Source organism: Pygocentrus nattereri, chromosome 21, assembly GCF_015220715.1.
Source record: "Pygocentrus nattereri isolate fPygNat1 chromosome 21, fPygNat1.pri, whole genome shotgun sequence".
Lineage (NCBI taxonomy): Eukaryota > Metazoa > Chordata > Actinopteri > Characiformes > Serrasalmidae > Pygocentrus > Pygocentrus nattereri.
This window is the reverse complement of record NC_051231.1, coordinates 23,418,240-23,431,624: the sequence shown is the minus strand read 5'-3', so window position 1 is coordinate 23,431,624 and position 13,385 is coordinate 23,418,240. Positions and strand designations below refer to the sequence as shown.

At 37.9% G+C, this 13,385-nt stretch overlaps 1 protein-coding gene across 2 annotated transcripts in view; it reads left to right on the top strand.

Moving 5' to 3' along the window:
• Positions 1-13,385, top strand: part of cpne5b (copine Vb) — a 236,459-nt gene that overhangs the window by 155,750 nt on the left and 67,324 nt on the right. For both annotated transcript variants that reach the window (XM_017712880.2, XM_017712889.2), the window contains 2 exons: positions 255-358; positions 3,919-4,023. In XM_017712880.2, the coding sequence (XP_017568369.1) occupies positions 255-358; positions 3,919-4,023 (209 nt within the window). The remainder of the gene's footprint in view (positions 1-254; positions 359-3,918; positions 4,024-13,385) is intronic.

Here is a 13,385-nt window from a genome sequence, read left to right as displayed (position 1 = left end):
CTGTTTGTAGGCTTCATTATACTTTGTTTCTCTGTTTGTCAAAAGTCTGAAAAATCACTGGGTTTGCAGTAATGAGCCTCGACTTCTCCCTGTAGGATTAGATAAAAAGGCTGTAGCTTTATTTTTCCCGCTGTGTTGTAGTCATTAAAATGCACAGAACACAATGCTCTTCTTCTAATACATGTAGAGGGGGAAAATGTGGAAGAGCTCCAGATACCTAAACTACAAGCACTGTTTTGTTTTTGTTTTTTCAGGATAGTGCAACCATGCAGTTTTGTGCCAATAAGCTGGACAAGAAGGACTTTTTCGGCAAGTCGGACCCCTTCATGGTGTTCTACAGAAGTAATGAAGATGGAACGTAAGTTTGCTTGTCTATTGGAACCCATAAAACTAGAAAGATATTTAAAGGAGCACTCTTGAATTTATGAGCCTAATTTCTCTCAGCTGCGTCTGTTGCCTCTGGTCGATTTCCATGGACAATCATTTCAGCATTTTTACCTCTGCCTAGAAGAGAACAGAAAATGAGCTGACTTGAAACTATTCTTAGGTCATAGAAGTGTGTAATAAAACTTTGGGCCCACTGGACATTCAATGGGTTGAACAGCAAAGTATTGGGGAAAAAAAATCTGAGCTGAATCTGACGTTGCAACAGTATTTTTAATACAAAGGGCTGCTACTTTAGTATGGGAAGGAATTACCAAAATTAATATACATTTGATACAATGTTTGGGGCTTCTTTGCTTCTTAGAACTGACATAAAAGCAATAGAACGCTTAAGATTGTGTTAGTGACAAAAACATAGTGCAACTTTAAAATCAAATCCAATGTTTTTTTTCAAAACTCAGGAACTCTTGACTTTAGGAAGGAAAAATGGAATTGAAGAGTTAGGAAAAAATTCTTTGAGCAGCATCGACAATGATTTTTTTCTTTTAAGCACTGGAAATAGAAGGTACATGACTAGTCAACATAAAAACAGGCATGAACAGACTTAGATACACCAAGATAATAACACAACTATAAAGAGTTGTTGGTTGTACTAAATTCACTATCATTCTCCAGTTTTTTAGCATGCTCCTGCATAAATCCTTGTTTTTGTGCTCTGCTATGAACAAGATGAAAGGCTTAGGAGAAAGCTATTCTAATGAATATGAAAATAAAAATAAGATACCTTTGCTTTCACTTTCATTCCATTTTTGAGGTATTCTGGCAGCAAATGGTAATCAGGCAAAGCCCATACTACTGAATTAATGAAGATGTTTTGTATAAATGTACAGGGAAACAGATCAAATGTATTGTATGTGGTAATCAACAGCATGGAATAGATGCAGCAGTTGAAAATGCTGGAATTACTTTAAACATCTGAAGTCTGGCTAATAATAATGCTTAATTCACACATGAGCTTTTATCTAAGTATGATTTAAGAACAAACTCTTTAAACATACATTTTCCTTTCATTTCCACTTGCCTGATCAATATCAGAACAAATATTTTTCAACTCAAACCCATCAGGCAAGTTGGTAAATATCAACAATTGTTTCACTGCTAGGAACCCACAGCTAGTACATCACTTGAGGAGAAAGAACAAAGTGAAACCCAGTAACTTTTCATGTTTTCAGCAGCTTTGGGAAAAATAGAGGCCCAAGTCTGAAGCAGACATCTCCACAAAAACAGTGCATTTCAAAAGAACGCTAGAGCAACACTGAGCCCATTTGCCTCTATCATTCTCTTACTCTGAGAACGGCAAAGTGTACGCAGTAGCCTTGTAGAAAGTCATAGGTTGTTAATGGATCTCTCTTTTTGAGGAAAGAAACAAAACACATTCTTCAGCCCCAGCATTAGCCAAAGTGCACTTCATCACAGCCTGCACTCATCACACACCTCCAGAGTGTACAGTTTGGAGAGTTGGCCATTTTTAGCCTTTGTTGACAGATGAAAAGAACTAAATAAAAACAGAAGTGTTTTAACCCCTTGACAGGCCAGGGCTACTGAATAATAAGCCTCAGTATGTAATAAGCCTGGGATTTTAAGAGGTTAATGGTTCTCTGAAGCACTGGTCCAATTAAGAAGTGCCTGATGCCAAACAGAAAAAATAGCAGACTGCTATTTAGGTTCCCTGGGAAAGTAGGTGGGATGTTCTGAAGGACAAAAACTTGGGAATGTTGCAGTATCTTATTGGTGATCCACCATTTTTGTAGGGTTAGCAGATCAGTGTAGGCCAGTTCTGAGTAGTTCAATGAAGCTTCCTTTACTACCTGTCTTCTTTGAATTTTGCCTCATCTGTAGCACTCACTAGAAATGTTGTCAAAAATATGGATCTACATGATAACCAGACCAAAGATTAGAGCAAAATCTACAAAACAGACAGGAAAATATAGGAAATTATTTGGACACAGCACTAGTTAAATAGCATATAGGAACAATCACAGTGAGAATGTGGAAAAACTCCAGGCTGAAGCTCATTTACAGATTTAATTGTATAGAATTCATATATTAAAACTTTAAACATCATTTTGTGAATTTATCATATTTTGTTTCAGCTAGCAAACTCTTCATAAGATGCTGTTTTTCATTGCCATTTGCCTGTTTATCTAAAGCCTTAAATTGACTGCCCTTTTAGTGTAAACTTAAAGCCACATGTGATCTACTGTGGATTTTTGTAAAATGTATTGTAGTACAGTAATAGCGTTATCAGTTCACTAACTAGCTAGGTTTTTGTTGTTTGTGAAAAGACTACCTACATTGGAATGTGGCAATAACTGAGTTAAATATGCAGGTTATATAAATAAATAAAAGAAAGCCATATTCCAGGTATATGCTGGTTTTGCTGGTCTATGCTGGTTTTACTAGCAGGGAAACAAGATCATGCTAACTAGATAGCAGTAGCGTTGCTACAGTTGCATTTTTGACATAGCAAGGGAAGCCAAGAAATGTTGTAACACTCCCAGTCTGAAATAAGTTACGAAGGTTGTGTCACTTCCCAAACTACCCCCTCTTGAGCTGACAGGAGACCGTTGAAGACTTTGTGTGAAACAGTGATTTAATGGGGTTTTTATGTTTATGTAATAGAACCACGTTGTATAGTAAGAAAGTAAGATTTTAGCTTAGTTAGCTTGGTTAGAACTCATATTAATTCAGTACTGTAAATCTTCAGCTTCTCTAGTTTAATTTGATGTATTAAATGCATGCCATAGTTTCAAGCATACATGCCTATAAAATGAATGACCAGGACAGGATGGGGTGTAACATCCGAGGTAGTGTGGGGAGACTTATCAAAAACAATATGACCATTCATATTCACATGAACTCACTCAAGCAAAAGAAATTTCAACAGTCATTGAAAATTTGACTTCATCTTACATCATCTGTAATGTTTTGGTATAGACTAACAGGTTTGATATGAGTTGCGTTTGCTTGTTTCCTGCCTTGAATTTAAGAAAAATAAAGGGGAAAAAAGGCATTTTATTTTGGTAGTGGGGCAGGATGTAAAGGGGAACTTTTTATATTTGGCACAAAACCTATTGTTTTGTAAGCAGCAGACAACGTTTGAAAGGTATGACAAACAACCACTGAGTCATAGAGACATAGGCTGAGGAAAACAGTGTTATAAACCGCCCCGCTCTTCCTAATCATTTCAGAAATGACAGCTGTTGCACACTGTAGATTCTTACTAGTGGTTACTAGCTAGAAACTGATGTAAGAATTTGTGTTATGTACCTTTAGCTTTTAGTCAGTCAAATGGCTCAACCTAATGGTGGTTGGAACTAATTCACAGATGAAAAAAAAAAACATTCAGTAGCATTCCTCAACATCCTGGATATGCATTAGGCACTGAGTGAACAGTGTGTTCCATATGGCCTGTCAGGTGTGGACTGTTTCTGAGTAATATGACGCCTCTACTGCTCTGTTCCCTGTGTCAAGGTTCACCATCTGCCATAAGACAGAGGTGGTGAAGAACACCCTCAATCCAGTCTGGCAGTCTTTCACCATCCCAGTGAGAGCGCTCTGCAACGGAGACTATGACCGGTGAGACATGTACCACATGGAAAAATTCTGTCTAGATGAAATAACTAGATAGTCTTCATTGCCCTGCACAGAGTTTATGTAGGTCCACAATGAGTTTATTTTGTATGGTGGTCCTCAGAAATGTTTTTTTAGCCTGTCAAGGAGATTAGGGCCCGATCAGTTTATCATGTGGCTGACAAAATCACCCAAGACTGTATGATTTATCTACATTGCACAAATACCACCAATCAATCATCAACATTTATAAATGGTGGGTTTCATATTGTAATGAACACACTGTTGTGCTATGAGGAGAATCTAGCAGTGAACAAATGTTCACATTCATAATAGAAATACAGGCCAAAATGGTAAACTTGAACACAAAACAGCATCACGGTAAATATAACCAAACCATGTAGGATAACATAAGACCTAACAGAAACCAGTAAAACTGCAAGGATTCCATAAAGCTCCACACACATAATCTAAACTACTCATCCTTCTGGGCCGTGGGGAGAGCTGGAGCCTGTCCCAGGTGTCATTAGGCGGGAGGCAAGTAAAAAACACCTCTACGATAAAGCTAATTTCCTCCTGCTAAAAGACTCCTATGGTATATCTAATGTTATGTTAGCTCTAAGCGAACACTGGTGGACATGCACATCTTGCGGTCATTCTGGATTAAACACTGACATTTGTAGCTTGCTAATTTTATTTCATTTTTTTATTTGAAGTTTGTAAGAGACGTTGGGGTTAAAGTTTGGCAGTAACAGTGCTACGCCCTGCAAAATGTAGAGCTATTTATAAAGTAGCCATGGTGGTGTCTTTTAATGCTGTGGTATTTTTACATAAATGATTTCATACACATTAAAGGCTCACTCCAAAATGGATAGGCTGCATCAAAGAAAACCAAATTTCCACAAACTTTAAGGGCAGAGGTGTTGGCAAATAACAGTAAATTGTTTGTTAAGATACAGGAAAAATTTAATCATGGAAAAGGGACAGTTGCAGAACACAAGCTGTAGTCAAATGTCACAAGAGCTGCTGATGACTGTCAAAAGCGAAGTGGGACAAACAACGAAATATAAAAGGAAAAGCATTCAGATATTACTAGTTTTAGTCAAGAAATAAAGTTTACTTATCAGGAAATATTAATGTCAATACTTAAAAATAAAAAAAATAATAATTACATTAAGATTCAATAGTGTTGGAATTCAAATTTTATTAGCTTTAATATCCTTTTTTCTACTAGGAACTCAGTTGCACATGTGAAAATCAAAATTCCACTAGCAAACATTGCATTTCAACTAGTACAAATTCAGTTTTGCGTAGTAAGAAATTAATTTGTACTACTGTATATGTAATTTTCGCATGTGTAAATTCCATTGCAAAATCCACTGTGTCTGAAACATCTATTGCATTTTCATGTGGATGTTTTTTTTTCTCTGTAACATCTACATTTGTGTTTTTACAGTCAGACAATCTGAAATCCTGTTAACTCCTACAACAGCAGTAAGAAGGATTGATGTTGCTCAGTCCAAACAGATCAAATTCTCCCTTTAAAATATATTAGATAATCAGCTGAGTGGGTGAACACGCAATGTGTTGATTACCTGCATGCAGTACAACTGTTTAAAAAACATGGTAGAAAATATACATTTCACAAAAGTGATTACACACCTCGCATTTCTGCAAATATTTTACGATATCTGGGACAACAATATAGAAACGAAACTTGGATACAACTTAAAGTAGTCAGTGTACAGCTTGTGTAGCAGTACAGATTTACTGTCCTCTGAAAATCACTAAACACACAGCCATTAATGTCTAAATAGCTGGCAACACAAGTGAGTCCACCTCACAGTGAACATGTCCAAATTGTGCTCAAATTGTCAATATTTTGTGTGACCACCATTTTTATGTACAAACCCAATTCCAATGAAGTTGGGATGTTGTGTAAAACATAAATAAAAACAGAATACAATGATTTGCAAAACCTTTTCAACCTATATTCAATTGAATACACTACAATGTCAAGATATTTAATGTTCAAATGGAGAAACGTTTTTTGCAAATATTCACTCATTTTGAATTTTTGAATTTTGAATTGAACATTAAATATCTTGTCTTTGTAGTGTATTCAATTAGTATTGATTAATTAATTCTGTTTTTATTTATGTTTTACACAATATCCCAACTTCATTGGAATTGGGGTTGTAGCACTGCCTTAACCCACTTGGGCATGGAATTCACCAGAGCTGCACAGATTGCTGCTGGAATCCTCTTCAACTCCTCCATGATGACATCACAGAGCTGGTGGATGTTAGACACCTTGAGCTCCTCCTCCTTCCGCTTGACTGTTTGTGGGCTGTCTTGTGCATCAGCTTCAGAAGAAACTTACTTCTAGAATGATGGCCATACAGGCCGAGTTGATACATTGTGCGGCGTATGGTCTGAGCACTGACAGGTTGACCTCCCACTTCTTCAACCTCTGCAGCAGTGCTTGCAGCACTCATGTGTCTTTTTGAAGCCAACCTCTGGATATGATGCTGAACACGTGGACTTCTTTGGTCGACCCTGGTAAGGCCTGTTCAGAGTGTAACCTGTCCTGGAAAACTGCTGTATGACCTTGGCTACCATGCTATAACCTAGTTTCAGGTGTTAGCAATCTTCTTATAGCCTATGCCATCTTTGTGGAGAGCTTCAGAGAGTTCTTTGCCATGAGGTGTCATGTTGAATATCCAGTCGCCAGTATGAGCAAATTGTACCCAAAACACCAAATTTACCAGCCCTGCTCCCCATTCACACCTGGAACCTTTTAACTTTAATGAGTCACATGACACCAGGGAGGGACAACACCACAACTGCGGACAATTTCGACATGTTCACTGTGAGATGTATTCGCTTGTACTGCCAGCTATTTAGACATTAATGGCTAGGTGTTATTTTCAGAGGGCAGTAAATGTATACTGCTATACAAGCTGTACACTGACTACTTTAAGATATATCTAATAGTGTTGTCCCATAAAAAGATATAACTGTAACGCAGGGGAGCGATGATGAGGCAGATGCATATGCTGAGAGAAGCAAGATTTACTAGGGGAAAATCCATAATCACGGTCTAGACAGTCCAGGGTCAAAGAGCCAACATGGAGAGATGGAGGGACAGACATAACAAAAAGGAAAACAGGCTAAACAAACAATGGAGGCCAGCAGAACAAACACCAAATGATACAATACAATATAATACAAAGACCAGCAAACTAACACAGGGAAAACACAGGGCTTAAATACAGAAACAAGGGTTAACACGACACAGGTGGAAACCATCAAGGGCATAGTCTGGAAACAAGGGGGCAGGACAGGGAAGAAACAGGTAAACACAAGCACATGGAGAACTGGGAGAGACCAATCGTGACAATAATAAAATATTTGCAGAAACGTGATATACTGTAATTGAATCCACATCAGAATGATTCAGGCGTCATTTTTTGAATCGTTACTGGTGTATGTATGTAAATAAGATTAAAGCACAACCTCACATTGCAACCTCACAAGTGGTAAAACCATAGAAATAAATATATAGAAAGGCATTGACTGTTGTTCTCTATGTGAGGCAATTCATCTGTAAGAGCGCCAAAAGGTTAAGATCTTTTATTTCTATTTAATAGCTGTGATCATGCTGGTTAACTGTCCAGAGCAGCAATAAAATATTTAGAGTGCACCTGACATTAAACCGTGTTTAACATGAACTTCAGTAGAAACACTCACAACATAATCAAATCCATCACATGTAATGCATATAAAAATTAAATACCCCCCCCCCCACCAAAACAGTAAAAAAGACAAGGCTAAAGTTTCCTATTCGGCAGCTTATTGTTTGAAGTTCAGTTGATTATCAACAATGTTATGGTTAGGGTTAGGGTTAGGAGTAGATGTAGCTTTTACCTTGATGTAAAGGTGAGGGTTAGGTTTAGGGTTAGATTTAATACATTCTTTCACACTGAACTTGAAGTTCAGTTGAATTTCATGGATATTTAGTTGAATGTTATTTGCTTAAACTGAGCATTTACAAAACACCTACAGTGGACCATCCAAATAACACTTAACAATCAGGTGCATTTAATGGCTATTTAGTTGAATGTTGCTTAAAGATATACTGAACATTTACAAAGAATCTACAGTAGACCATCAAAATAAAGTGTTACCAAAAGGTGAAACACAATCAAACCAACAGCTTCATCAATCACACGGCCTTATCTACATATAAACATCACACAGACACAAGTGTAGATTTCTGTATTCTCTCCTTTATATTCCTATCCCACGTTCTAAATGCGATATTCAATATAATTTGATATAATTTTGGACAGTACCTACAAAGTGGACTTACACTCAATGGCTACACATTGTACCTAATAAACTGACAATTTATAATACCAAAGCACTGTCCACAGTGATGCTGTCATTATTCATCGGACAGCGTGGATTCGAACAGATCACGCAAAGCTGTTATTGCAGTCTTGATATCACATGGCACACGCCACATTTCGTGCTGTACAGCAGATCCATTGGCTGTCGGAGGAGATTAACCCAGTATAGCGGTCAGGGTGCAGGGTGGCGATAGCTTTCTAAGAAGCGCTTCTCTTGACACTCTGTTCCGGTTCCTGCAGCTGATTGGCTCTGACAGGGTGTTGACCCCTGCTTGGTTGGGTGTGTGAGGGGGCGGTCATGGCACACACACAGAAACACTCCCTCCGGGTGTTTTGAGGTGTCCAAGCAAGCTGTTGGCGTGGTGATTTCTTTAAGCAGAGGCATCCGACAAGCCACTGACCCTAAGGCTCCTACATCTAGAGCTCATCACTGTAGGCCTATTGCTTTTGCAGTTCTTCCTCTCACTGTCTCACATCCTCCCTCCTGTACTGAGCTGTTCTCTAAGCCTTTTATAGCTTTAATTTCTAAGCTATATAGTGGTCGCTAGGCCTGGCCCTGGAGTAACTCTGCCATGCACATTTAGTGTTTCCCACAGTCCCTTCAGGACTGAAGGGGTTTTGAGTGGTCACTTAAGGAGCAAACAGTTTAAATGGACATCCATGCTGAAATTTCTTCATACTGACTGCTAAGACTCTCCATTAAATGCTGACTGTGAGTGGAGTTTGCCTAACTGAAACACATTCTGAACAGGGAGCAATGGAACCTAGAGCCAGAACTGTCATAACTACAGTTAACAATTTAATTGTCGTTTTGGTCAATCTGTGCTACTCAAAAGCATCTGGTTTAACTACCTTGCTTGCTAAAGGTAAAAGTAAAAAGGTAAAAGTGCTTGCTAAAATTAAAATTAAAATAAATTGCTGTGCAGATCTTCATCTGAAGCCTGAACCATGTCAAACACTGTCTTCATGTCATCACTTTGCACCGTGATTCTTTGGCTACAGTACTTCTTTGTAGCGATGCTGTTGTAGAACCACTTTTGGTTTCCTAAACTTTCAAATAATGATTTCTTTATAAACCTCTGTTGTAACTACTCAGTTGGAAGGTTTTTTAGGGAACCAAAAGTGTTGATTCTGAATATTATCAAACTTGCAGAGATTTTTATGCAGTGAAATTGAAATTCCAAGCTAATGGCAAAATGCATTTACACAACAAGACAGATGTTTAGGGGTCCAGTACCATCTCTATCATTTAAAACCAGATTTCTTATCCTGTGGATAATTTGGTCATATTACAGTTGTCCTGTGGTAAAACTGACATCACTCTACCTCTCATAGGAAAACTAATCCGGTCTGAATAGGGCTTAAAACTATTGCACAGTACTGCACGCCTGAACCTGAGAGATAAAATAGTGTTATTCTGTTTGTTGATTTTGATTTTAAAAGGTGGAGAAAAACTTGCCACAGCTGGCTGCCCAAACTGTTGTAAATAGAGTGAAATATGTCATCAGCTGCCAGACACTTGTGGTAAACAAAACAAGAAATGAGGCTGTACTCAAAAAGGGCTTGACAATACTTGTAGGTCAGACAAGCCGTGGTCACATCCAAAAAGACTAAAATACAGAAAACACAATCATAAACAATAACAGAACCAAATACGAAAGGGCAAAGACAAAAAGGCAAAGTCAAGAAGTCCAAAAACATGGTCAGGAAACACAAAATATAACAGAGAGAATGCTCAGTAGCTCTACAGAGGGAAGTAGTACCTCATAAAGACTAAATCTATACTGAAGCCCAGTCTTACATACTAAACTAAATCTAGTCATATGACCCACATCAAAAATGAAACAAGTTAGTATTTGGATGAACTGGAAAGTTAATTTGTGGATTGTGGAAATTTATGGGTCATGTGATTTTCCAGAGAGTTCTGGGAAATGGAGTCTTTATGAATGTCAGAGTTGGGAGGATGTGTGACATAATCACTATGAGTGCTGTAAATTTTAATTAGCGTAACTACCTGGCGTCTCAGTAAGTTAGTATACATTTACTGAGTTTACACTGTAGGCAAGCCTGCACACCATGTGTAGGTCAATGAAAACACACTTGATAATAAAGTGCGTCTAAATGTTACTGAAAACCTTTTTGGGGGACTTGCTTTCTCCCCTGGTTGCCCAAAATAATTAAATGAGGTATCTTTAATGTAGTCCATCTACTGATCCATTCTGTATCTCACCACATCAAGCAGTAAGCCAGAGCTCCATCAGCTGCACCACTCTGCCTCATATTGGCCATTCTGGTCCACAGCGAGGTCCTGGTTGTCATGGAGTTGTAGTAAGTGCGAGGTTGGCAAGGGCAGTGCCTGTACCACTTATGATAGAAATAGAGCAAAGCTGAAATCACACTGTGATTAAGGGGGGCTCTTGGTGTGCCCAACCACTTTGGCCAGGGATAACTAGCACTCTCTGAAGGAAGGTGCCTATGAAAGACTAAGGGCTGACGAGTGGTGTGGGAGTGCCATTTACTAATATGGTAAAAAATGACGGCCCCATGGCTATCAACAGACCTGTCAGACTGCATCAGCACCTGCTATTTCAAGCCTAAGGAGATTATACAGAACTCATCCACGGCCATTGTGTCTCCATGGTCTTTATTAATTTGAAGCATTAGTAGTGAGTCAACAATTTGTTCATTTTTTTTTCATTTTAGATGAACATCTGTCCAATATCCAAAACTTTACATTTTCTGTTTCTGTTATATGGCCATGCTGCTTTATTAGCATGTAATGCATGTCAAGGCCACTTAAACTCTAAAGGACTTGCATGTGGATCCACACTTCGGTTCCTCACTCCCTAAAGTAAACTTCATAACTTATATTCTAGTGTCATAGCAGTTACTGAATGATCAATACTTATAACTGGACAAAAAGCATTAAGATTAATAGCTATAGAGATATAATATTATAATGAATAATATAATATTATTAATATAGAATATTAATAGCTATATAGATATAATAGCTATAAGCCTTCAGTTTAAGGCTTCAGTTTAATTATTGCAGATGTCAGAGAAAAATGCATCAACATTCTCAATTAATTAAATCCGAGATGAATAAATTTTACTTTTTAAAAATCTTAAAGGAGCTTTACTGAAATGCAGACTTCTAATGTGCAACATTAGTGGTAGAAATGGCATCTACAGCCAGTGATGAAGTGGTTAGTTATTACTTATTGCTATGCTACGAAGCCCCGCTGGTGACATGGTGACGCTACGAAGCCCCGCTGGTCATGACTTAGTAAAGTGTAAACAAGATCCTAATGCATGGCCACAATCTCATTTCCACATCTTACTAAGTCATGGCCACGAATTAATCATCTCATTCCCATGCCTTGCTAAGTCGTGGCCACACATTAGGATCTTGTTCCCATGCATGAATTTTATTTATATAGGATGTCACCAGCAGGGCTCCATACTACTCACTATTTTACATGGTTACACTTTCTTTTGATAGCTCACCTTAGATGCTTTGTAGATACATTCAACTAAATATCTGTTAAACTGACCATTTTCTTTAAATCTGGCACTAATCCTTACCTCAACCCAAAACTTAACCCTCACCCTGGTCCAAATCTTAATCCTTACCCCACCACTCAATTTTAACAATTTGAACATATGTAGATAATCTATAGGGGATTATAATGGACCTTTTACTTCTTTACTTCACTCTGTAAAGCCCACTTGTACCCGTAGTACAAGAGAAAATCCAAGTCTCTTCTATATTATATTTAGAAAAAAATAGTCAATCACAGTAGATATGATTTAAAAGCTCTATCACTCTGACAGTGATGCTGATTAATTACCAATGGCATGGGTAATTTCATATATGTGAAGGCACCATTAATGCTGTTGGGTACATTTGCATTTTGGATCAACCTATGCTGCCTTCTAGATGACGTCTTTTTCAATGATGTCCCTGTTTGGTTCAGCAAGACAATGCCAAGACACGTTCTGCATGTGTGACAGCAGTGTGGCTTCATTGTGAGAGTGCTGGTTCTAGTCCAGACCTGTCCTCATTGAAAAATGTATGCCGCATCACAGAATATACAACAATGAAGACCCCAGATTGTTGAACAGCTGAAGTGTTAGTTCAAGCAAAACTGGGGAAAAATTAACATTCACAATTACAACTGGTGTCCTTACAACTGGTGTTCCAAATGATTACTGAAAGGAAAGGTGATGTAACACAGTGGTAAACAATGGCCCATGTTACAACTACAATTTACAGCATCAGAATTAGATTAAGCGTATATATAGAAAAACAAAGTAAACTAGTTGAAACATTAACAATTATTTTGTTTTCGATTGACTACAGCTCAAAAAGTATTTGATAACGGCTTTTTTTGCATTGTACCTGCCACCTTTTTTGGAATTGGCTTTGAATACGCAATCAAAATATGAAATTTACATGTAGTTACATAAGTTATCTTTCACTATAAACAGTGGTTGGAAGCTGCTGTTGTGGCTATTACAGCCTGCTCTATTTACAGTGCATGCTGTTTGCATTATGAAGGGCATCTTTTTGTCATTGCAGACTTGATTCTTGTGGCATACAATAGTAATTGTCTTAATATACAATATAATTGTTACAGGCATTCTGTAGCAGGTCTTTTTCATGAGGGTACATCATTGTATCTGCTTCTTTTCTTTCACGGAGAGTTCATGACACAATTCTATGAATTTTCAGCTTTGTCATGTTGTGCTCTTTTCCTGGCACAATAGGTGGAATGACAGTGTTCTGGGATCACACCATGCAAAAAGAAGAATCATTAAAGAGCAGAAGGAGCTACTGCGATATGCTTCACAAAGATTTTAAGCAGAGGTGCTCGGATCATACAGAGCAAAGATCCATGCGATAAGATGGTGACTAATGTGAAAAGTCTATCAGAAAAAAAAAAGATC